Source organism: Thamnophis sirtalis, unplaced genomic scaffold, assembly GCF_051295495.1.
Source record: "Thamnophis sirtalis isolate CommonGarterSnake01/CBP01778 unplaced genomic scaffold, rThaSir2_p1.2 scaffold_14, whole genome shotgun sequence".
Classification (NCBI taxonomy): Eukaryota; Metazoa; Chordata; class Lepidosauria; order Squamata; family Natricidae; genus Thamnophis; species Thamnophis sirtalis.
In genome coordinates, this window is record NW_028261394.1 from 25,501,073 (window position 1) to 25,527,503 (window position 26,431).

The window sequence follows — 26,431 nt, forward strand, 5'->3', positions numbered from 1 at the left end:
GGCCGATCGGCTCCAGGCCCATCTGGTAAGAAACAAGCAGGTTTCTTTCTGCATAAAATGGGAATAAAAAAGGAGAGAGAACAGTGCATAAAAGTGCTCTTAATTGCAAAATAACCAATGCACATTTGCTTGCTTTTTTTAAAGGATCCAACCTCCTGAGTACTACAAGAAGAAATATAGTGTTAATGAAGTGCACTATACAGATGAGGTGAGTTTCTTACATTTCTAAGTTAAAACAATAATTGGGGATGGGTGGGAGGTAAGTAATTTTCAGGTTAATACCTGCAGGTTAAAGAGAATGAAAATGGTGGTCGGTTAATGACATACCTTGGACTGACATGACACAGAAGCACACACACTGAGGAGAGAAGAGAGGACTGAGCCAGCTCTGGCCAATTCTCAAAGGGTTTTGTTCCACGGACCCTGGCTGCTCTCTTACCTTCTCCTCCTCTCAGTCTGCAGAATGGGGTTGCAAGGCCACAAGGACGGTTACTCAAACTTGTGCTGATTCCATCCACTCCCTTTCCAGGGAGGTTAGATCATCTGAGGCCTCCTTGTCTAAGACAATTCAGCGAGGTTCTGAGAGGCTTTGGCCCCAAGCGTTTATGGGATTGCCCTCCCCCTTCACAAGCTGGGATACTTTTTAAAAGCCAGAATGAAATGGCCATCAGTGGAATTTGCTTGTTGGAAAAGGAGAATTGAAGTCAGTGATTGGGAATGCGCAGGATACTCTGCTGTGGGATAGACAGAATATTCTAGAGAACAATGCAATGTTCTATCAAATGATACAACCAGTGGTGGGATTCAACTGGTTCAGGCCGGTTTGGGCGAACCAGTTGTTAAATTGCCTGCCGGCCCAAACCTTTCCAGACGCTCTGTTTTGGCTACCCAGATAAGTGCAGGGAGGCCTACTAGGCCCAAAACGGGGGGCAGGGGTGTGTGGTGCAGCCTCCCCACGGCCCATTTTTTCACCCAGGAGACTGCAGGGAGGCCTACTAGGCCCAAAACAGGGTGCAGGGGAGAGGTGGGGGGCACCCCGGCCTGTTTTTGATCCCAGGGGAGTGCAGGAGGCTGAGTGCTGCTTGTCACACCTCCTGGCCACGCCCACCATGTCCACACCCACCCAGTCATTAGGGCAGAGAACCACTTGTTAAATTATTTGAATCCCACCACTGGATACAACATTCTGCGTCATGCCAGTCTGGCCATTTTCAGGGTGTTCTGAACTTTTACGGAAACTCCCCAAATGGGAAGAAGCTTCCTGGGCTGGATTACTCCCAGCAGAGCTATAGCTCTGCCATTAGAACTTCATATCCCAAAAAACCCCAAAATTTTAGTTTTCTGGCAGCTCGAACCGAGCTAATCCGTTGGATTATCAGGGGCTTTGGAACTCAGCAGAAAGGAGAGATTAATTCTTCCGAAGTTGTCTGGCTGGGAAGTTGGCATCCTCAGGGCCTGCTCTGAAACACAGACTTCTGCCTAGAATTACATAGTAAAGGAACCTTGATCCTATACAGCCGTGTTTTCCCATCTTGGTAACTTTTAAGATGTAGGAACTACAACTCCCGCAGAATTCCCTAACCAGCAAGTGAACTTTACCATGCCGGCAGGGGAATTATGGAGTTGAAGTTCATGCATCTTAAAGTTGCCACGTTTGGAAAAGGCTGGTATAGAGTTTGGGATCCGACGGGAAATTTTTTATTCTGGATAATTCTTCCCTGTTTAATGCGGCTTTGGGATGTAAGGAATTACAATTCTGTTTAGTAGGGTTACATCTCCTTAAACAATCTGTGTGCCAAGCACATCCCACAGTCCTTGGCAGCTGCTTTTTTAAAGGGTTTGTTTTAATTCTTTTTTTTAAAAAAATTATACTATCCCTCCAATGACAATATTGTTTTTTCTATGTTGCTTGAATTCAATGGCCAAATAAAGACAGAGGTCTAGGAAAACTCCAAATATTGAAATAATTTAAAACATTTTTTTCTTGCCTTAAAAGTAAAGTATTGATTAATCTGCTCAGTTCAAATCCTCAGTCCTAATTTCAATGGGATAAGTTTCCTCCCTCCTAGAAAAGGACATGGGTGAGTGTTTTTGCCAGGCTTTTAATAGTTAAGGCTCCCTTCCTTCCTTCCTTCCTTCCTTCCTTCCTTCCTTCCTTCCTTCCTTCCTTCCTTCCTTCCTTCCTTCCTTCCTTCCTTCCTTCCATCCATCCATCCATCCATCCATCCATCCATCCATCCATCCATCCATCCATCCTTATTTCTTCCTTCCTTTTTCACTTTTTCAAATAAAGAAACTTTTGTTTTTTCCCACTCCTTTTTATAGCATATAATTTTTTCTTAACAAGTCGAAGTTTTCCAGGTTTGGCCACTGGCCAGGGAGAGACCGTTTATAAATAGAAATATTTCTTAAACAATCATGTTTCTCTCTCAGAGCCCCCACTTTGGCTATCTGTCTGAAAAATTCCACTTTCCAGCTGACATCCCAAATGCAGTTTGATTCTTGAAACAAATAGGCCTGTGAAATAGTCTCTTTCTAATCTGATCATCCCCTGTACTGTCTGCGGAGGCAGCTGGCAGACTATCTGGATTGGAATCGAGAGCGGTTCTCCTTATCTGACTTCAGGTGTCAGACACCAAAGTGCTAGTTAAGGATTGCTTATCTGCAAGAGTGGATGACAACCAGGGATTTGCGCTTCGTATAACAACCACTGGCAAATTGTCAGGAGTGCTGTCTACAAGTGTAATGCTTCCTCTTTGGAAAATGTAAGGCAGGTAATTTCCCTTCAACATGTGGAAATAAGGAACTTCCACCCCCTTTCTTTCCCCAATCTGGTGCCCTTGTAGAGGATTGGGAGTTCGTGGCCGTATCCTGCCACCAGATTTTCATAGATTGTGGACAGAACTAATTCATAGGTGATATGTTTTCCATTTCATCACTTCTTGCTTTTCACATCCCTTGGAATCCCTAATGCAAGGGTCCCCAACCCCTGGTCATAGCTCTTGTTTGTGGGCTATTTAGAACCGGTGTAAGTTTTTCTAAAAATGCCCTAATTGATTCATGAGTATCGAGTCAAGTTTCAATACAAAACTAATCATTTATTTGGAGCATCATCTTAGGCAAGATCTTTTCGCAGTCAAGGCGAAATATATCTGAACTTTACTCCTGTTCCTTCCCTCCCCTCAGTCTGTGTCATAAATCACATTCCCCAATGAGGTGCAACCCTCCCAAGCCTGCTGCAGTCATCTGAGATCTGACTTCAGCCAACAGTATGCGTGGAATGCACTCACCCCTCTCTTTCTCTCACTATGACAATGTTGGGAGTTGACAACCGGGCTGCGCGAGCGCTGCTCCAGCTCCCATTCACGTGCCCGCAGCTTGACTTGTGCGAGTGGTGGGCCAGTGCGCTTGCACACATGCAGGCAGCTCGACTTGCACAGGTTGAGCTCTGTGGGCATGGATGTGTGTGCCAGCCCACTGCTTGCACAGCCCGCTTCCCCTCTCCCCCCCAAGCCCCAAATGTTGGGGGCTGCTGCCCTAATGGACAAATCCATGTGGGTGTCCTGAGTTCATATATTGTTAAATAGAAACATCATTCCATCCCTGGGAAACAGGACAGATTTCCAGACCGCTTTCTCTTTGGATCCTCTGTATGTCACCTCTTCTTAAAAACAGCTCGTCTGTTCACAGACTCTTTTGCATTTAATGCTCCTAATAGATTTCTTCTTGTTTAATTGGAGACTGTTTGTTTTTCTGCTTACTATTTCTTTTGCTCAATTGACTGCTATATTAAACTGCCTCTTCCTCCAACTCCCCCCCCCCAGCGCCCCTGGCTTGAAAATTTTTACATTGATGGACAAGTTATAAATAGGATAGCAGCCAGATTAGCAAAAATTTAGTCAATACTTTGTCTGCGTTTCCACTGATTGATTTTCTTTAACCTTGCAGTTGTATATAAATGGTGGTGAATCAATAGATACTTTTCAGATTTCTGTAGCTCCTTTTGGCAATCCCTGCAATATGGAAGTCCATTTATGGCACCAAATAGTTTTATTAATAATACTTGGTTTAAGTCAGGTAGACAACATTTTTTTTAATCCAGCCACCTTTTTCCCCGAACCAAAACTTTGTTCTGATGGAAGAGAAATTAGAGTATAGTATAAACTTTTAAAGCAATATTTCAATGTCTTCCCGTGCATAGAAATCTTCCCAATTTCCATCATACTCATAGTGAATCCCTTAGAGAGAAATAACATATAGCCCAAAAATATTATTTACATGCAAGAATGAAGGGTTGAAAGTTAGAGGAATTTCTAAGATTTATGAAATACAAATGGACCGGATTCCTGCATTGCCAGAAGCCAGCTTCCCCAGTGTGGTAGCTATCATTGGTACCATCATTGCATTTTGTGGACCAAGCTGTGTTCAGTCCGGTTGTGGATTGTAACCCTAACATATCTAAATCATAATGAGGTTTGATTTTGACAAGTGCACCCCTCCCCTGTTGTTTGTAATTGTGTTTGAGGGTTGGTTATGAACTGAGGCCACAGGCAGGTTTTTAAGAGACCTTCATAAAAATAAAACGTGGGTGGATATTAAGAACTAGTCGTAATTTTTGGTGGGTGGTGGAAGACACAAACAGAAGAGGAAAAAAAATGAATTGTAGCACAACTTGCTGCTTTATTACTACATGCTCATATAATAATATAATACTAAAAACCCCTACAGAAAAAGTGGAATTTAAACTGGGCCCAAAGAGTTGGCTTCTTTGGAGAACAGAGACAGTGTTGTCCTTATTAATGTCAAATGGAATATTTAAATAGAGAGTGTTTGAGAACGAGCGGGGAAATAGTTCAGCATCAGTGGAGCCTGGATCCCAGGGCTATTGCAAGTTGATGGAACAGAGCGAAGATGATTTTCTTTTCATTTATTTTGTCAGATTGCCAGTGTTTTGGCTTCGAAAAACCCTTCCGTTCTTCTTACTCTGGTAAGTGCTAAGAGACATTCCTGGTGGAGATAGGACTTAGGGGTATGTTTCTCCAGTGTATTTTACTAAATGCTGTAGTCCCTCCTTTTTATTTTACTTTTGCAATAAATTAGCAGTGTGCTCCCCTGGCCTCCAGTGAAGGCTTTCATCCAATTTCCTTTGCAAATGATCTGTTCTAACTTCTGAAAAAAAGCCACCCGCTCCTTCCCTGGCAACCAGCTACGGGAAGAGAGAAAGAAGTGGCTGTCTGAATGCAGATAGATGTGCACAGGGTTACTGCTGGCCCTGGTCCCACCCAGCCCTAACCTCACCTCACTCCAGCCCTGTAGTGTAGACCTTGCAAGAAAAAAAGAATTGCTAACTCTACAATAAAAAGGATGTCCCAAAGGTGTTTTTTTTTTCAAGAGGCATCTCGTCCAAGAAGCTTCTTCTGCTCTTTCCCACCATTCAGTCAGAGTTGAAGAAGCTCCTTGGATGAGAAGCGAAACGTCTTCAAGAAAAACCAGAAAGTTCACTTGCCTCTTGAAAAAAGCACCTTTGGGATAATCACGTCCTGGATGATGGAGAATCTCCATAGACAATAAAAAGGATGGATTCCCTCCCCCCCCCAGCTGAACAAATACCTCTTTATTGTATCTTGCTATTATTTAAAATATTGTGTGGAAAGTGGATAAAATTGATGCCCTTGCATAGGTACAGGTAGTCCTCAGACATACAACAGTTCATTTAGTGATGGTTCGAAGTTACACCAGCATTGAAAAAGGGACATATGAGCATTTTTCACACTTATGACTGTTGCAGCATCTCCATGGTCATGTGATTTGCATTTAGATGCTTGGCAATTGACTCACTTCTATGACGGTTGCAGTGTCCCAGGGTCATGGCATCCCCTTCTGTGACCTTCTAACAAGGAAAGTCAATGGGAAGCCAGGTTCACTTAACAATTAAGTGAAATTAATTAATTAATTAATTAATAATTTAACAGCTGCAGCGATTCACTTACCGTATTTTTCCGAGTATAAGACGCAGCAAGATTTTGAAGAGGCAAATTAAAAAAAAGTTTTGGCACTCTGCATACCTCCCCCCCAAAAGGCCCATTTTTCGCAAAAATGGGCCATTTTTTATTTAAAAAGGTTTTGCCCACCCAAAAGAAAGTCCAAACCTCTGCCCAGCACCCACATGTCCGTCACATGGCCCAATCAATTCACTGTCCCAGTCACGCCTCTCCAGATGCAGGCGGAACGGCATTGACTTCCAGAGAAAGGAATGCTGTTATGGCTAATCCTCCACCAACTCCTTGTAATCCCCCCTCCCAGTTTCTCACAGACTAAAAATGCTAGGCCGGAAGAGCCAATGTCTAAGGCCTGACATAGGTATTACGTATATCCATCTTTCCCGGCTGGGCACCAAGAAGAAGACAGGGGAATGACCAGAGTGGAAGTTCAGCTCCAGGGAAGGGAGAAAACTGCTTGGGTGAAGGTCTTATCTTGGCTGCTTTTAGACCAAACAGCTGCTGAAGAACTTATATTTGCTCTCTTTTTTTCCAGCGAGGAATTAACACCGACAGTGGAAGCGTGACCAGGGAAGCGTCTTTTGACAAAATCAGCGAGTAAGTCATCTTCTGGCTTTGAAATGTTCAGATGAATCCCCAATTGACTAATTATCTGAAAGATCTAATAAACAAAAATAGATGCCCACCATTCCCAGTTCAGATGATATCACTTCAATTGTATTCCCCCCCCCCATGGTAGCAGAAAACAGAAGGAAAAAGAAGCCAGACTCTATGTATAGACTCATAACAAACATTTGTGAATCAAATCACTTTATTCCAAAAGAGTGGAGCATTTTAGCGGTTTATAATGGATTGCAGCCTATTTGAAGCACATCGAAGCGTTCCATAGGAGAATCCTTTGCAAGATAAATGAGTTATATTGCAGTACAAAGAACAACATGCCAGTGGAAAACATTAATTAGTCCAGGGTGAAGGTGCTTCCTGGCTTTTCTATTTTGGTGTGCTGTTGTAGCTATGATGCTTTGTTGCCCCCATTTTTGTGTGATAACTGCTTTCCTCCCTTGCCCTGCTCAACTTGCTCAGAATTCTGTGACTTTATTCATTCATTTATCTATTGCATTTATGTGCCACACATCTTATAAGCAGTGATTCTGGGCACTGTGCAACAATGAATAAAACAACATATATATACAGAAACAATCATTATAAAAATAGGAAATGTCATATTAAAATATAAAAAAAAAAAAACAAAAATTAAAATATACAAAATACATGAAAAGAGTTGGGCATGGCTAGTCTAGTGAGGGGAGACATGATAGCAGTCTTCCAATATTTGAGGGGCTGCCACAGAGAGGAGGGAGTCAACCTATTTTCCAAGGCACCCGGAGGTCAGACGAGGAACAACGGATTGAAACTGAAGAAGGAGAGATTCAACCTGGAAATAAGGAGTAATTTCCTAATAGTGAGAGCAATCAACCTATGGAACAGAAGTTGCCTTCAGAAGTTGTGGGAGTTTCATTGCTGGAGGCTTTCCAGAAGAGAGTGGGCTGTCATCTGTCAAAAATGGTGTAGGGTCTCCTGCTTGGTGGGGGGTTTGGACTAGATGACCTACAAGGTCCCTTCCAACTCTGTTAATCTGTAATCGGAGCAAAAGATCAACCTGAGTGAAGCCACCTAGGAATGCCTTCAGCTCCCTGGGATGTCGTAGCCCATGGGGAATACATGATCCCAAAACATAACCAGATCTTGAGGGACTTTCAGAAAATGATGACAAGAGTTGGAACTAACCTGACTTGAGGGGAGGAAATATTCCCCTGGTGGCCCCATGGTAGAGAAGGTGCAGTTCCTGGGACCCACCAAATGTAGGTCCCTGGCTGAGGGTCCTTGTGACCGGCCTTTTCTGCCAATTCTAATGGGATGGGATGGTGCAATTGAGGAGAGGCATTTATAATATTTATAATATCTCAGATATTATAAATGTAGAGGATATGTCCCTAATATAAATGGTCCTCGACTTACAACCACAGTTGAGCCCAACATTTCTGTTCCATTTGTTAAGTGAGCTTTGCCTATTTCACAACCTCTTGCCACACTTCTTAAGGGAATCACCACGGTTTTTAAATTAGCAACACGGCGTCTCTGGCTTCCTTGCTACATGGCTTGTCATGTTTGCAAAAGGAGACCACGTGGCCATGGGACACTGCAGCCGTCATAAATGTGAGTCAGTTGCCGAGCATCTGAGTTTTCATCAGGTGACCATGGGGATGCAGCAATGGTTGTAGGTGTGAAAAATAAGTCATAAGTCACGTTTCAGTGCTGTGGTCACTTTGAACTGTTACTGAATGAACTGTTGTAAACCGAGGACTACCTGTACACAAAACTCTCTCACAGTTTTGTGCAGAGTGACTACTTTGAATGCAAAAATGTATCCCAGTTCCACATCTGACTTGGGCCAGATGCTATGTTAAAAGCCCCCTGAATACATACGCAGGTGTATAATGGCCTCTGTTTCATTTTTTTTTTAAAGGAAAAGTGTCAGGATTCCAAATAGCATCCAAAAGCAAATCAGAGTCCAAGGCAAAGGATTCTTCAAAGTTCCAATTCATTAAGAGAGCCATGTTGGCCATCTGGAAAAATCCAAATCTGAAAGCTTCCCGCTTTTCCCCACCCAGTTGAAAGTTCAAGATCTTGCCCCCATACCCACCAGTCCATCCCATGGTCCAATCTCCCCCTGCCATGCTGGCAGCTTCCACCCATCCAGTTCTGGTCAGGTGCAGAGGTGCAGAGACAAAGGATGACCTTGGCTTTCTAGAAAGAATTTTGTTTTGGCTACATATCATCTAACTCCGTACAATCCCCCCTCTCATTTCCCCACAATAGAAATAATAGAAAGTGTGGCAGGCCAAAGATCCAAAAGAAAAGATGGCTGCAGGCCTGACAAAAAGAAGAATGGGGCCTCTTCTGTCTTCCTCATTTCTTGCAAAGAGATTTCCAGTCATCCTGGCAGTTCTGTCTGTCTGGATTAGCAGAGGCTTCCTTGCATTCTATCCATGGGGCATCGACTGATCTCCCTGTCGCCTTTTGACAGCTATGGATCATCTCTGCCTTCTGTCAGTAAAAGAGCCGCCTTGATGTGGTGAGCACTGCTTGCAGCTTCTCACATGTCAGGGCTCCCATCCTCAATCTCTCGTTAGGCTTCTTCCAACCTCTTGGCACGGTATTCTTGGCTGAGGGCCAGTCTCCAAGTCCTTTATCCACATTGGGGGTGGGGGGCTTTGATATGGAGTGCTGGCACTTAATTGGGCTATAAGGGAAAAACCTTCCCAGTTTCTGCATCCTCCGTAAGAATCTTTACGACTAATCTACATGGAAACATCCTGTCACGTATCTCTACTTCAGAAAAGATAACAAAGGCTGCTTTGGGTTTTTCCAAAAGAAAACCACGGCTTCTCTATTTGGAGGAATTTGATGGCAGCGTTATTGCTATTCTGGTCATTGAAGATGGGTAACGTTTTGGTGGGAGGGTTCTTTTTCATTTTGAATGACTTCATTTGCATTTCCAAAACTGCTATGCAAACTAAGCTTCAATATTTATAGATTTCTAAATGTTATAGTTTGGGGATTTGTATGATTTTTATAAAAATTTAACAGGCAAAAAATGCACCAAGAATATACATGTTAGTGAAATGAATATATAAAAAAACATAGTCAATAGGGTCTACGACAACTTGCAGTGGGACAGTAGTAATATTGAAGAAATAGTGGAATAGAATCATTAAAGAAAGGATATCAAAGAGGGACAAAATGAAATGTGACTGGCAGAAGTTAAAATATTTTTAAAATTATTTTAAATAATTATATTGAATTGTCCTGCAATGAGTTATCTCATGGCGAGTTGACTGTAGTATATTGCCCACAGTGAGTTGGCTGAGGTGAGCTACCCCATGCTGTAGCCAATACAGCAAGGATTAGCCCAGGGGTTGGGAACACTTAAACACTCAAAAGGTCCTAACCGGAAGCCCCCTGTTCAATTCTGGAGCCGACTGGAAGTCCGGTTCCCCCACCATAGAGTCTCCTCCTAACATGGCATCCTTTTTCTCCTGCCGACCAGAAGTCCAGTTCCTCCATCATAGTTTCCTCCTAGCATAGCGCCTTTTTCCTCTGCTGACTGGAAGCCCGGTTCCCCCACCATAGAGTCTCCTCCTAGCATGGCATCTTTTTTCTCCTGCCGACCAGAAGTCCGGTTCCTCCAACATAGTTTCCTCCTAGCGTAGCACCTTTTTCCTCTGCTGACTGGAAGCCCGGTTCCCCCACCATAGAGTCTCCTCCTAGTGGGGCATCCTTTTTCTCTACCTGTCCTAACCGAAAGCCCTATCAATTGTAGAGCTGACCAGCAACAGGGAGCCTCAGCAGAGGGATGAAAGAGCCACATGCAGCTCCAGAGCTGTGGGTTGCTGACCCCTGGATTAGCCAATGCACATGGGAGTTAGGTCACAAACAAGACCCCACTGGTGACAAAGTCCTGTCCTCCATCAGGGACGTCTCCAGCCTTGGCAAGCTGGCTGAGGAACTCTGGGAGTTGAAGTCCACAAGCCTTAAAGTTGCCAAGGTTGGAGGCCCCTGCTCTAGTGGGCTGCCTTTCATCAGCCCTTTGCAGAGAAGGATCCATTCTCAGCCCTGTAGAAATGGGGGAAATGTTAGGATTGAAGCTGAAGATGGACGTCTGGCGTTTGCTTTGCCTGCTGTGCCTTTCTCCAACCTGAATGGCCATTTGGACGCTTCTCGGCTTTTCCTCAACAAGGCAGCCGGCTGACACAGAAGCCATGGCTGTTTTCCATCGTTCTTGCTCCCAGCAGGCTGTTCTCCCGGCAGACTCTTTCAATGTCTTGCTCTGCCTATTGATCTCAATTCCACAATTATTTTCTGATCTTCCTGATGCAGCTTGCAGGTCTTTGTGGCATACCTTCCTCCCTGCTTGTGAGGAACGTAGTGGGATGCTTGGAGTCGAAACAAAGATGCATTGTTCAATGTACCAGTTCTCTCATCGATGGGCTGTGTGGCTGGCTGCCTTTATGTTGAATGCTTTTCTGCATTTTCATTTTCATTTTGCCTTTGTACTAAACTACCTTTTTATTTGCCGGGGATATAATGGCCTTAAGCCCTTGCAAAAAAAGGATTCCTTGATGTTCAGAGCAGGCAAATCTCATTAGATCCGCTTCTTTTTGTCACCCTATGGTGACTCTCTTCTGCAGAGTGCCAGAATCGCATGGCCTTGAGGAGCTCAAGTGATTATTGGCTAAAATTACTCTATTTTATTCAACTTCCAGAGGCGTGTTGAGAGCAGGGCTGAGCAGATCTGGCTCTCTTCTTGAAATTGAATGCCGCCTTTTAAGCATTGATAGGATTATAGCCAAGGCATGGAGCAAGATCATACGGTAGTAATCAAATGTATTTCTGTAGCCTGGTTGGCAGAAGAAAGTCTCAAATGTTGAATGCTACCAGAAGTAGTTAATTTCTTAGCTGGCATTCTTGAAGATATTGATTCACACCTGACTTTTTTTGGCTTTACAAGAATTCCCTTTCATTTCTGTTGAGAAAGAAACATCACCTGTGGATTACTGTTTACTATTGTTCAACCTTCCTGTCAGGCTCCAAAAACTAAGAAAAAAGACATAATTCTTCCAAGCAGATGTCTTCATTGTTCCTCATCCAATCACTCAGAATAGAACTGGAAGGGACCTTGGAGGTCTTCTAGTCTAGCCCCCTGCTCAAGCAGGAGACTATACTATTGCAGACAATTGGCTGTCCATCCTCCTTTTTAAATCCTCCAGATTTATGCACCTGCAACTCCTGGAGGCAAGCTGTTGAAATGTTCTCACTGTTAGGAAGTTTCTCCTTAATTCCAGGTTGCTTCTCTCCTTGGTTAGTTTCCATCCATTGTTTCTTCTCTTGCCTTCTGGTCCTTTGGAAAACAGGTTGACACCCTCTTCTTTGTGGCAGCCCCTCAAATACTCGAAGACTGCTATCATGTATATTCATAGATGGAATCTTATCCAAATAAAAAAAATTCTGACACTCCTATAAAGCATATACTCCGGGAACAATTAGGGAGAAGCTGTCTTCCCCCTCTTTCTCTCTTACAGATTGAAAGTGATTGTCTCTTGCTCCTTGGAATAGACCCCCTGCATCCTGGCATCCAGGTTGCACTCCACCACACTTCCTCTCTTCTTGCCTCTCTCAAGTTCCACCATCCTGCTATGGCAGTGATGGCAAACCTTTTTGCCAGCATGTGCCAAAAATGGGGGGAGCACAGGGGCATTGTGCACGCGTGTGCCCACCTTCATAATTCTATGCCCCCCACACACACATGCGTGCAGCCTCCCCCCCTCCCCCACGTAACCCTCGCTTTTGGCACGTGATGGCATAGTGGACCCATTGTTCACCCTCTCTGGGCTACAGACCCTTTCTAGATGGTTGGGGAGGGCATAGTGCCCTTCCCTTCCCCCCCAAAGGCCCTCCAGAGGCTGAAAATGGCATGTTTGCTGACTTCAGACCAGAAGGCCCGTTTTTCGATCTCTCCAGGCTCCAGAACCTTCCCCCTCCCCCGAGGCCCACCGGAGAAGGCCCAAAGGTCAGCTGGCTGGTACAGAAGCTGAGCTTGTGTGCCCACTAATATGGCTCTGTGTGCCACCTGTGGCCCGCATGCCATAAGTTTGCCATCAGGGTGCTATGGTGTGGAAGAAACGTAATACTTTCCTGGATAATAGAGACCAGGTGCTCATTCTCCCGCTTCCTCACATCTAGACAGGAGCCCTGCACCAGCATTAATCTTTTTTTCTATTAAGTTGTTTTTGACTCCAAGTGATCACATAGATCAGTGGTCTCCAACCTTGGCAACTTTAAGACCTGTGGACTTCAACTCCCAGAGTTCCTCAGCCAGCTGAGGAACTCTGGGAGTTGAAGTCCCCAAGTCTTAAAGTTGCCAAGGTTGGAGACCACTGACATATATGAATAAATCTCCATGACGGATCTATCTGAATCTGTTCTATCAAGTCGCCAACGGTGCATTCATCCCCACCATAACCAAGTCCATCCACCTTGCGGTTGGTTGTCCTCTTTCCTTCTTTTTTCCCCAACATAGGTAGTCCTTGACTTACCACGCTTCATTTAGTGACCATTCAAAGTTAAAATGCCATTGAAGAAAGGCGACCTATGGCCATTTTACACCCCCAGGACCCTTGCACACAATCACGGGATCAGAATTCAGAGGCTTGGCAACCGACTTGTATTTACGACGGTGCCAAGGTCCCGGGGTCATGTGATGATCTTTTGCAACCTTCGAACAAGCAAAGTCAATGGGGAAGCCTGATTCACTTTAACAGCCGTGTTAACTAACTGAAGGACTGCCGTGATTCACTTAATGACTGCGGCAAGAAAAGACATCAAATGGGGCAAAACTCACTTAACAAATGTCTTGCTTAGCAACAGTAATTTTGGGATCAATTGTGGTGCTAAGCCGAGGACTACCTCTATTAGAGTCTTTTCCAAAGAGGAGGGTTTTCACCTAATGTGCTTACATAAAGTAAGATAATTTGAGCCTGGTCATTTGTGCCTCGGGTGAGAACTGAAGGCGTTATCGTGACCTGCCTAAATACTGTTGCTACACAGAGTTCCTACACGCTCGATCATCCCCACCCACAATGCTCCAATTCTCCCACTATTCCACTGCAAGATCTTGCAGAGAAAACTGATTTCCCTGGGCAATTCCCCGAGCAGCTGTTCCAGCTGCTTCCTCTCCTCACTAGCCATCTTAGCTTCTTCAACTGAAAAAAAAAAGGAATAGGAAGAGTAGCATGGCACTACGGAGAGAAGGGGCTAGCCTTGAGAGCTGCTTTTCTTGGTTAAACCTTCCACCCACAGCAGCCTTGGAAAGAAAGAGTCAATGAGAGTCAGCCACTTCTCAGCAGAGCAATGGATGCATTCACAGAGCTGGTGGGAGTGATGGGCAATTATCTCACTCATTTGCCTTCAAGGAAACAGTTGTTTAAACCACTGATCTCCAACCTTGGCAACTTTAAGACTTGTGGACTTCAACTCCCAGAGTTCCTCAGCCAGCAAAGCTGGCTGAGGAACTCTGACAGTTGAAGTCCACAGGTCTTAAAGTTGCCAAGATTGGAGACCACTGGTTTAAACCAGCAAGAGGCATGGCCAGATGAGCTAATTCTACTTCGTGGTAATGCCAGGTTACCTGCATTTTGCAAATCTGAAAATACAAATCTCTCACCATCTGCATAACAGCTGGAGAACTGGGAGTGGAGGTTGTCCCTTCTCAGCCTCTTTCTCTGCCCATCATGCAGCTGCGGGCTTTGCCTTCTCTTATCTGACCGTTCTCTAGGCAGCATCTCCTTCCCTTCACTACTTCCTTTCCCAAAGCCATTCCCACATACCATTTCATTTTTTTGTTGCAACTGGTCATTGCTGTTTTTTTTTTTTAATGACCATCCGAGAAAACTTGCTGGCAGAATTCCTGGACTTGAATCTAGCTTTTTATGGCCGCAAAAAGGATGCTGAAGGAGCGTGAATGTTTTCTCTGTGTAGCATTTTCTGGTTCTCTCTTCTCTTGACTTGTTGTATCTCTAACATTATAAATTATTCTGGGAAGGGGGATTTATTTGGAGGTCTAACAGTATAGCAAAGTTGGAAGGGACCTTGGAGGTCTTCTAGTTCAATCCTCTGCTTAGGCAGGAAACCCTACACCACTTCAGACAAATAGTTATCCAATCTCTTCTTTAAAACTTCCAGTGTTGGAGCATTCACAACTTCTGGAGGAAATTTCTGTTCCACTGATTAATTGTTCTAACTGTCAGGAAATTTCTCCTCAGTTCTAAGTTGCTTCTCTCCTTGATTAGTTTCCACCCATTGCTTCTTGTTCTGCCCTCAGGTTTCTTGGAGAATAGTTTGACTCCCTCTTCTTTGTGGCATCCCCTGAGATATTGGAACATTGCTATATGTCTCCCCTGTTCCTTCTTTGCATTAAATGGAAATCTATCCTATCCATGGCAGTTACTCTGCATATGTTGAAATCAGGGTTATATTTTAGGCTAAGTCTTGTATGAATTCCTGATCAGAAATGAATTCCAGATGAGCCACTAATAGAGTTAATTTTTATTTCTCTTTTACCTTTTCTTTTTTCTCCTGTAGGTTTACAGTAAACAATACAATTCTCCATCCTGAAATTGCAGAATGGTAAGTCATTCCTCACATTAATATTCCAGTTGTTACCTTGATGTCTCTGTTTTTGAGCAGAGAACTACTGGGTCTGTGTTTTCACAGGAGACAAGTCTTAATGGGAGGACAGGAGTGGAGTATCAACCTCCCCACCCCCTTTTATTTATTTATTTATTTTAACAAAGCAATGCTTATTCTTAAAAAAAAATACTTAAAATAAAATTAAAAGTACAAACTAAAAATACAGACTAAGAAGGAAAAGAAAAAAAAAGCTAATATTGTATATTCATTAGTTACTGGTTTAACAATGAATTCAGTACTATAATATAAACAGTGCAAGACATTATTGTAAAATATGACAGAATGCTTGCCATAATAACATATATTACTGCATCAGTTGATTAGTTGAAAACATTGTTTTTTCCAATATTCCTGTCACATTTCTGACAACTCTTCCTTGATATCTGAAATTATATGAGATTTCTTTTTGCTTGTATGTTACAACCATAATTCCTGATAAAACAGTCAGATGCCATAATTTTGGCGTATAATTCAACATTACATTAACAATTTTAGTTTAATTTAGTTTAATTAACAATGTTAATTAAATTAACATTTGAAGATTTCCCATAAATACACTAATCTACTTTAATATTGTATCCCCAAAAGACTTTTAAATGACCACATGACCAGAGTCTCTCTATCAGGGATCTCTCAAATTTCTTGACCCTCAGCATCTGATGTTGCCATTTTCTGTGAGTCCAACACAGGGAAAGCAGGAAAGCAACCTATTGAGCCCCGGAAATGTCAGAGGTTCTTCCCCTGCTTGCAAAGTGTCTGAAGGAAGACCTTTCCTCTCCCCTCCGCCTGAGACACCTGGCACTAGCAAAGACGGGTTGCCATCCAAGATGGGTTGTTCATTAATATGTTAATATTTCAAATTTGTATGTAACAGTGGAGCTGTCCAGAAGAATCTGAGTCTAATGGTTTTAGTCTGGGACCATAAATAAATAACCAAAAGTTGCTTGGACATTGTACTGTACGTTGAATTGCTGCTTTCGGTTTTAAAAGGTTTTTTCCCCCCAAAATAAATTCTTTTATTCCATTGCAATGATAAAGACTGTTCTGAAAGGCAGCATCCAATTAGAGTTGCCATGAAGTGAGAAAGGGGAGAGAAGAGAACGCAGGCTTATCAAAGGCCAAGGAATTTTGCACGGCAGCTTCTACTGAAGCGGCTCTTTGAGAAGGGAGCCTCTTGTCTCCTGAGCGCTCCTGTTGCCTACAAGGAAGCATTTTGGTTGCCCAGCTCATGACAGCGGTCATTATATAGCAGCCCAGGAAGAAAAATGAAATACTACTTAACGATTCTTGTTAATTTGCTGTAAAATTCATTAGTGTTAGCTGTTGTGTAGGTACAAATACAAATAGATTCATTATAATTAATGTTCCTTCACTGACTACCCAAGGAAGTATTAATTGAATGGCTGGCAGAATGGGTAATGTTATATAAATGTCAGCCTATTATTGCTTTCTTTGGGGATCCATTTTAAAGGCATTAATTCTGATGCATTCCGCTGGCAAATTTATAGATGTTCTCTTTAATTACACTTGAATGTCAGTGGCGTCTGACATTAGCAGATGCCACCTAGAAGAATCAAGAGTCCTAAAGGGTGGCACAGCGGTGATATTGCTTAATTTTTAATTCTTTGTTAAAAGACTCACCTTATTAAACAGCCTTCTGCTGTTGGAAAATAAAGGCCCTTTTGTTCAAACTGGTCAGTTTCTTGTGGCTCAAAAGAGGACAGTGTCAGCGTTCCAAATATCACGCAGAATTAAATCAGAGTCCAAGGCAAAACTTTCTTTAAAGTTCCAATTTAATAAGACAGACATGTTGGCACATCTTTGGAAATCCCAATTCTGAAAACTTCCTGGGATTCCACCCAGTTGAAAGTTCTTGATCTTATCCCCAACCCATAAATTCATGACATGGTCCAATCTTCTTTGCCCACGCTGGCATCTCCACCCAGCTGATTCTGGTCAGGTGCAGAGGTGCGGAGACAAAAGATGACCTTGGGCTTCTAAAAAAGAATGACAACAACACATTCCACAATTCTACTCCTTTCTATTCCCCCTCCCAATTACTATACTAATGAAACAGCATAGGAAAATAATAGAGAGTGTGGCAGGCCAAAGATCCTAAAAGGTATATAACTGCAGGCCTGACAGACAGTTGAAGAGAGAAAGAGAAGAAGATCTAAGTATGTTGTCACATTTGTTGAGGCAGGATAATCATTGTGGGCTTTTTTGAATCTGTTCCCCAACCCCTCCCTGGTAGTATACAGGTTGACGATGTAGCACAAATGAAGGAGAAGCAGAAGACAGCATGGAGTTCACAGGGAGCCATGGCTCTCCGTTCTTTCATAATCTGTGGTCTTCCTGTATTCTGCCAGCAATTTCTGCTTGAGATTGTTGGGCTAACTGTATTCACTTTCTAGATGTTCTGACCCAGTTCCCCAAACATGACAAAACCTCTGACGTCAATGCAAAGATTCCTTTAATTAGGAGCCCCAGCAGCCCCAGCAAAAAGTTTCTCTCTCACCTCAGGCTATTTAGTCCGTCCAGCAGGGAGATGAATAGTTGTCTGCCCCAGAGCTAAGGTGAGGCTTCGCTAACAGTGGTGGCTTTTCTGTCCCAAGGACCGGCCCACAGATTTCCACTCCTCTCCTCTCCTCTGCCTTTTGCACATCCATGCAGCAGGCACTGGACCTAGCTGTTCCTCCTCTTCCTTATCGGCCACTTCCAGACCTGGGGGCTGTTGACTCTCCATCTGAGGGCTGACGGATGGCCCAGGCTCTCTCCCTCCCTCTCTCTCTCTCTTTGCCAGCTCCATTCCCTTTTCCTCCTCAGAACTCTTAGGTTGCCCTGATGCTGACTGACTCTGACTCCCATGCTGCCTCCTCTTCTCGGCTACAGAAAAAAAGTGGCAATTTCTTGCTTTCTTGGTGTACTTTTTTGACTTTTCAGACTAAAATATAGCTTTCACATTACCTGGAGGGGAGTTTGGGGAGGGGACTCCATTAAAAAATTCATCAGGTCAACTCTTATCTACTATTTTTGCCAACTTGAAGTCCAGCACAGCTGGATCTTTAGACTAATTTATGGATTGAGTTTTTAGTATCACAGCCACAGGCCCAATGTACTAGGTAGCATCATGTGCCATGCTCTTCAGATCCTATGCCCGCTTGCTCTTAGTCTTTTGATTCTTTTAATAAAAAAAAATGATGGTATGATGAGAGGAAAAAATGCCCGTGTCAGATCTGCCATCACACTGCTGCAACTTTGCTTCACTTCGATGGCATCTGCCATAAAGTATGGGGAGGGGGGAAGGGAGGATACAAGGAGGGGGGGGGGATGACAAGGAAGTAGATGTGCCAACCAGAGACAATGGTTGAACCATCCAAGGACACCTGCAGGGGAACCGAGTGCAAATGCTCACCAAAGAGATGCCAAACTTTAGAACTGTTACCAAAACGACTGATTTGAACCTTACTGGACACGAAGAAAGGGACCAAGGGAGGAGGGCCTGGGGGAAGAGAAAGTTACTGTGTTTTTATGGGAATCCTCAGATCTGGCTGTTCTTACGCTGTAACCACTTGGTTCTTAGTAAGAGCCACTGACCCAATGTACTAGGTAAAGTACCTTAACTACAGATGGAGTCGAGGGTCTTTCTTTCCTGAATGCCCAAGCTGGGACAGGCCTGACATTCAATCTTTAGCAGCAAACAGGCCATTTGGGATTCCCCTCTGCCATTATGCCTTTGTTCAAATAGAAAATAGTTGGTGAGTGTAGCTGATGCTATGCATGAAAGTCCCATGGTCTGGGGGAAAAAAGAGAAAGGAAGCACCTGGAAGAGATTATAGGGATAATCTCACCAAATTTGTGTCCACTCTCTGCCTGATACCCATTTTGGGAGAGCACCTTTCAAAATTCTGAAGGTACCAATGAAGACTTGTGTCCTTTGATGTATGGCTTAAGGCCAGGTGTTGTGCAGAAGGAGCAGAAGTCTTTTCTGAATTTAAAATGCCCCTGGGCAGAGGGGACCAAGACTTCGAAGGATTTATGCCTCAAATTTGCAATCGGTCCAAGGGCCTCAGTAGGGAAACTCATCCTTGGTAGTCACCCTGTAGAAAGAAAACCAATCAAAGCCCAGCCTTTTATGGGGAACAGTTGTAAACAACAGTCATGTTCTTGTGCTGCTTACGGAAAGTGAGATGGCCTCTGAAGGACACGCTCCTCATCTTCCTCTCTTGTTCAGGTTGTCTGGAAACACCAGAAGCTGCCTGGTGTTGTGTAGCGAGTATGGATGGATGAGCCCAGAGTCTGACTCGGGGACTGGCTTCACTGAGCCACATTATTGCTTAGCGTCATGCTCGAGCCTGGTGCCTGAGCGTAATCAGATTCTATACTCGGATAAAAGAGCACATGCCAAGACTTAGTACCCCAATTAAAGGGTGGGCGGGCCATGCAAGGGTACTAAGTCCTGAAGCACCTGGCATTCCCCAATAGCTTGAAGCAGAATTTGAAACCCAAGGGGGGGGGTGATTTCAGTGGGAAGAAAAGCCGAGCCTCGCCCTTCGGAAGGAGAAACCAAATGTCCGGGGGTAGAGTAGGCAGCCCCTGACACAACCGCAGTAACTGGCAGAGGGATTCATGGGTCCTTGTGGACGGCCACTTTAATACGAGCCTTTGGGCAGCTTTGGGCAGCTTTGCAGTCATGTCCAGAGAAGTCAGATGTAGAAAGTTAAACTCCTTCCGAAACCTACACGAACTATGGCGGGGGGTGGGGTGGGTGTCAAACGCCATTTCACTGAGGGCAGCATCAGGGTTGTGTTTGACAACCTGCCAAAAAAGCCAGCACAGTTCTAGGTTGCATAAACAGAAGGATCACGTGAAGGGTTGATACCACTTTATAATGCCTTGGTAAGGCCACACTTGGAATCCTGCATTCAGTTTTGGTCGCCATGATGTAGAAAAGATGTGGAGACTCTGGAAAGAGTGCAGAGAAGAGCAAGAAATAGGATTAGGGGACTGGAGACTAAAACATATGAAGAACGGTTACAGGAACTGGGTATGTCTAGTTTAATAGCAATAGCAATTGCAGTTGGTTCCACCCCAGGCGCCTAATGGACCCTCTGGGATTTCAAACGGAGCTTGGGGATATACCTGACTCTCTTGCCCACAGCCCGACAGAGTCCTTGGTTGCTGCCTGGAATATAGCGGTGGCTGGGGCTCTTGACTGGATTGCGCCTTTGCGGCCTCTCCCTGACAGTGGATCCAGGAGGGCTCCTTGGTTTACCTAGGAACTCCGGGAGATGAAGCGCCAAAAGAGACGTCTAGAGCGACGCTGGAGGGCCAGTAACTCCGAATCTGACCGAGCACTGCTAAGAGCCTATATTAGGACTTATCTCGTGGCGATACGGGCAGCAAAATGTGCGCATTTTTCCGCTCTTATTGCGTCTGCAGAATCTCGCCCAGCCACCCTGTTTAGGATCACCTGCTCCCTTCTGAAGGGGAGGGATGCGGAGGAGCCCTTACAGGGAAGAGTTGAGGAAATTGTCCAGTTTCTGTCGGACAAAGTCGCCCATATTCGGATGAACCTGGACTCCACTTGGGCAGTTCCTGCCAAGATGCCAGGGGTGGGCCTTGATCGGAGTCCTTGGATTGAGTTCCAACCTGTTATTCCTGAGGAAGTGGACAAGGCCATGGGAGCGGTAAGTGCCTCCACCTGTTTACTGGACCCGTGTCCCTCCTGGCTGGTCTCTGCCAGCAGTGAGGTTACACGAGGCTGGTTCCAGAGAATCATTAACACCTCTCTACAGGAGTGATCTTTCTCGCAGCCCCTAAAGGATGCGGTGGTGAAACCCCTCCTTAAGAAACCTTCTCTGGATCCAGCTATTCTTAATAACTATCATCCAGTCTCCAACCTACCCTTTGTTGGGAAGGTTGATGAGAAGGTGGTGACCTTTCAACTCCGACGGTCCTTGGATGAAGCTGACTATCTTGATCCCTTCCAGTTGGGTTTCAGGACTGGTTACTCCACTGAAACTGCTTTGGTCGCGCTGACCGATGATCTCTGGCGGGCCAGGGATAGAGGATTGTCCTCTATCTTGGTGCTTCTTGACCTCTCAGCGGCCTTCGATACCATCGACCATGGTATCCTTCTGCGAAGACTGGAGGAGGTGGGAGTGGGAGGCACCGTTCTACGGTGGTTCTCCTCTTACCTCTCTGACAGGTCGCAGTCGGAGTTGGTTGGAGGACAGAGGTCGACTCCTAGGTCCCTCAAAAATGGGGTGCCGCAGGGCTCGGTCCTGTCCCCCCTCTTATTTAATATCTACATGAAGCCACTGGGTGAGATCATTCGCTGGCACGAGATCAAGTACCACCAATACGCGGACGATACTCAATTGTATCTGTCCGCCCCGTGCCAACTCAACGAAGCAGTGGAAGTGATGTGCCAGTGCCCGGAGGCTGTTAGGGTCTGGATGGGAGTAAACAAGTTGGCACTCAATCCAGACAAGACCGAGTGGCTTTTGATGTTTCCTCCCAAGGATAGTCTGGATTTTCCATCTATTAGCCTGGGGGATGAAAGTTTACACCCCTCAGAGAGAGCTTGCAACCTGGGTGTCCTTCTGGATCTGCAGCTGACTTTAGAACATCATTTGTTGGCTGTGACCAGGGGGGCCTTTGCCCAGGTTCGCCTGGTGCACCAGTTGCGACCCTATCTGGACCGAGAGGCATTTCAAATGGTCACTCATGCCCTCGTCACCTCAAGGCTCGTCTACTGCAACGCACTCTACATGGGGCTGCCCTTGAAGAGTGTTCGGAGACTGCAGTTGGTCCAGAATGCAGCTGCGCGAGCGATATCAGGTGTACCTCAGTACACCCGTGTTACATCTATCCTCCGCGAGCTGCACTGGCTCCCTATTAGTCTCTGGACGCGCTACTGGACCTGGATATCTGAGAGACCGTCTCCTGCTACACATCTCCCAATGTCCTATAAGAACTCACAGGTTAGCCCTCCTCCGGGTGACGTCGGCCGGTCAATGCTGACTGGCGACCACTGAGGGGAGAGCCTTTTCTGTAGCTGCTCCGGTTCTGTGGAATGAGTTACCAGCAGAGATCCGGACCCTTCCCACCCTTGCGGCCTTCCAAAAAGCCACCAAAACCTGGCTGTTCCGGCAGGCCTGGGGTTGCTGATTCAAATCAGGTTCAACCCCCAATTAAACCGGATGTATGTTGGGTTGTTAAACTGTTTGTTAATGTTTGTATTCTCCCCCTGTATGTTATTTTTTATTTCATTCGTATTTGTAAGCCGCCCTGAGTCCCCCTGGGATTGGGCGGCATATAAACCCATTAAATTAGGAATTACGAATTAGACTTATATACCGCTTCATAGGGATTTCAGCCCTCTCTTAAGCGGTTTACAGAGTCAGCATATTGCCCCCAACCACAATCCGGGTCCTCATTTTACCCACCTCGGAAGGATGGAAGGCTGAGTCAATCCTGAGCCGGTGAGATTTGAACAGCCGAACTGCAGAACTGCAGTCCGCTGAAGTAGCCTGCAGTGCTGCATTTAACCACTGTGCCACCTCTAGGGGAGACATGATAGCAGTCTTCCAATATCTCAGGGGTTGCCACAAAGAACAGGGAGTCAAGCTATTCTCCAAGGCACCTGGGGATAGGACAAGAAGCAATGGGTGGAAACTAATCCAGGAAAGAAGCAACTTAGAACTGAGTGAAATTTCCTGACAGCGAGAACAATTAATCAGTGGAACAGAAGTTGCCTCCAGAAGTTGTGAATGCTGCAACACTGGAAGTCTTTGTTGGATAGCCATTTGTCTGCGGTGGTGTAGGGTTTCCTGCCTAGGCAGGGGGTTGGACTGGAAGACCTCCAAGGTCCCTTCCAACTTTGCTATTGTATTGTATTGACCTTCCGGGTGCCGGGGGGGGCATGGCCAGCTCGACTCATCGAGGCTCTGTTTTTGGTTGCATGAGTGGCTCTCCTGAGCTCTGTTTTCACTGGCAGCGGGATGTAGGAGACCATCGCAGTCAAAAACAGATCCCGGAAGGGCCACATGTGTCCCTCTTGATCTATGGTTATTCTCTGAAACTTCCCTAATCTGGTAGATTCCTGATGTTTTCAGAATTCCTGGGAATTCCTGGAGTTGGTACACACACCTGAAGAAAGTTCAGGCAGATCATTCTGGGGTGTAAAGAGAAAATCCTTATCCCATATACAATTCATGGCTCAACCGTGATGCCTCTGAAAATATGGAAGTACTTGACTGACTGTTTCTGCATGGCTCAGCTACCCTTCTGTTGTTCTCTACTACTTGTGATTGTATAGCTTTGCTACTTAGAACAATGTGGACTCTGTGGATTCGTCATGTGAGTGACCCACTTTATGACTGCCATGCCTGGTCAGCGTAATGGGCAGGCTCCATTATAGTTGTACGTTGAGGACTGCCTGTAAACATTCTTTCTATCTCTGCAACAAATCTGCCCAGGGAGGCCAGCACTACTATTACTGAGATCTAGATAAGATTACTGTAGCAGTTGGTGAGAAATCACCACGTTCTGCACATTTTTCAAACCAACCATTTCCTCTGGGCCTTGACTTAGAGGCCTGGGTTTGAGGCATCACTGGATCTGCTTTTGGCAGAAACAAAAATGGAATTGTACTTTTAAAACACTCTTCTTTTAGGAAACGACTTTGATTAAAAAATTATTGTAGTTATCTAATTAGGACGTAGAGCAATTTCTGCAAAAACTGTAGTTTTGATCTGAGTGGGTAGGTTACCTGGGATCTATTTTGTCAGGGTATAAGACGTCAGGAAAGATTTCTTAAACCTGAGAACCCCATTTTGCCAGGTTTGAAATGCATCCAAGGAATTCTGCAAGGTTTTCCTTCCTGCCAATGTTGGGTCCTTTCTTAACTGTGATAAACTGATAATGTAAGAGATTGCTTTATAAATGTCCCCTGCATCCTTTAAGACGGGGACTTTGAGTCTTCCTTGGCAGAGGTGAGGATTTCCCATAGAAAATCAGAGGATGTTGCAGTCATTGTTATTGGGCGTTGTGTACCAGTTTCATAATGAAAGGTAGCAGACAGACCAGAAATCTATGCTTATTCTAATTGGGGGTCATAGTTCATGCCAGAAAAGAAAGGAGGGGCTTGTCTCCTCTTGTAAACGATTTAAAAATTACTCCACACATTTGTATGAGTGTATTTTGAGAGCCTTGGAAACTGAGCATGATCCTTTTCTCCCATTCTTTCAATAAATTAGCAAATAGCACATGAAATGCATCCTTCCCTCTCGCTTGCCTGGAGTCTTTAGGCCTGCCATGTATAATGTTTCTCTTCTTTCTCTAAATCTATGTGGAGGCTAATGAGCCACAGCATTCATGGCTGTGTATTTGTCCAATCAGGTGTGCCCAGGTACCTCTTTGGACTTGCCCCTAGTCTGGACTTAAGAACAACACTTGCAGTTCTCTGCATCCCATCAATTGCAAGCATTTCTGAGATGGCATCTTCCAGGCTTGTTAGGCTGTAGTTCCCATGCTGAGAGTAACATTACGAGGATTCTAATCCGACATGCCTGGAAAATACTAGAAAGCCCAAGGATTCTTTTTTTTTTTTTGCTTTGGAACGTAAGAGATGCTGATCCAAAAAGACAGAACATAGAATATCAGGAACCTTGGAGGTCTTCTGGTTGAAGCCCCTGCTCAAGTAGGAGACCCTATACATTAGTGGTCTCCAACCTTGGCAACTTTAAGACTTGTGGACTTCAACTTTCAGAGTTGAAAGTCTGGGAGTTGAAATCCACAAGTCTTAAAGTTGCCAAGGTTGGAGACCACTGCTATACATCATTTCAGGCAAGTGGCTGTCCAATCACTTCTTCAAAATACCAAAATCCAATTCTGGTCTAGAATTCGGGTGGTGTGAATGGTATGGATCTGTAAACACTTCCCAATACATTTACTGGGTTCATTAATGCCCGATCAACATTTGGTTTCCTAATGTCTTTTATTTGCTGAAGTCTCGTATCATAGTTTTATTTGTTTGCAATTTCAGTTACCTGCCTGTTCTTTGTACTTTCCCGTTAATCACTTGTGAGCTGTAGGGGAAGCTGTTAACCCGGTTTTTCTCTTCTCTCTTTCTTTTTGAAGCCGCGTGATTAAGACGGACATGGAGTTGGAAGTCCTCCGCTACACCAATAAAATTTCCAGTGAAGCTCATAAAGAGGTAATGGATCTCTTGCAGTAATAATTTTTTTTGCTTCTTTGTGTAACATCACTTTTTTTTCCTTCAGAAAAACGTTCTCAGCTACTTGAATTGCCTAGTAATGGGGTAATGAAGAACTTGGATAAAAATTGGAGATAATGTTCTTCCTAATAGAGCCACACAATACATCTTGCGTTGCCCTTGAACTCACTGTTGATGTGCGGAGAACAAAATGGCTCCACTTAGGAGATCAGACCATTCTGAGAAAGCAAGAAAGGATTGGCTTTGCTCAGCACCACACAAAGCTTTTCTAGGATGCCAGTGAAGGCTGCTCCCCGGCCTCTTTCTTCTGCGGCCGTTCTCTCTGATTGTTTTTTAGCTGGGTGCTTTGATCACCTCTAGAGCTTTCTGAGTCAGCTGGATGATACAGAGACATTTAGACGTGCAATTTTCTTGGATATTCAAGAGGGAGCGCTGGAAGGAGAATTGCACTGACCTCGTTGTTGCAATATAATGGGGAAAAGCCAGAAGGAATCTCCTGGTTTTTAACTGCTCCTAGATTTCCCTGGATGCAGGCTGCTTCCTCTGCAGACAGTTGAATCATCCTCATGTCTGTAGCTCTAGTCAGCTGAAGAGGGGAAAATTCTGCTTTTAAGGTTCTCCCAGAATCCCGCTGATGTCTTCAGTTTTGTCTTATTCCAAAATCATTTCAGGGAGCGTCAAAGGAACCAGCACCAATATGTGGACAGGATAGTTGGGGAAATTTTTTTTTTTTTTTGTTCCCGGTTCTCATCCCAATCCTGGCCATCATCCCATCATTGGCAAATTGTGCTCACTTCAGTGGGGAAACACAATTTTATTGAGTTTCCTAGTATGATTTGATTGCTTAGTTAGGATCCTGTGACTATCACTAAGTGTT

General features: G+C 44.6%; 1 protein-coding gene across 3 annotated transcripts in view; it reads left to right on the top strand.

Annotated features, from left to right (window-relative positions):
• PEPD (peptidase D) overlaps positions 1-26,431 on the top strand; it is a 169,455-nt gene that overhangs the window by 39,086 nt on the left and 103,938 nt on the right. For all 3 annotated transcript variants that reach the window (XR_015698462.1, XM_087729027.1, XM_087729026.1), the window contains exons 4-8: positions 145-208; positions 4,940-4,987; positions 6,535-6,596; positions 15,201-15,245; positions 25,458-25,533. Coding sequence is in view for 2 of the 3 variants with exons in the window: in XM_087729027.1 (XP_087585153.1) it covers positions 145-208; positions 4,940-4,987; positions 6,535-6,596; positions 15,201-15,245; positions 25,458-25,533 (295 nt within the window). In the remaining variant the exon portion in view is untranslated. The remainder of the gene's footprint in view (positions 1-144; positions 209-4,939; positions 4,988-6,534; positions 6,597-15,200; positions 15,246-25,457; positions 25,534-26,431) is intronic.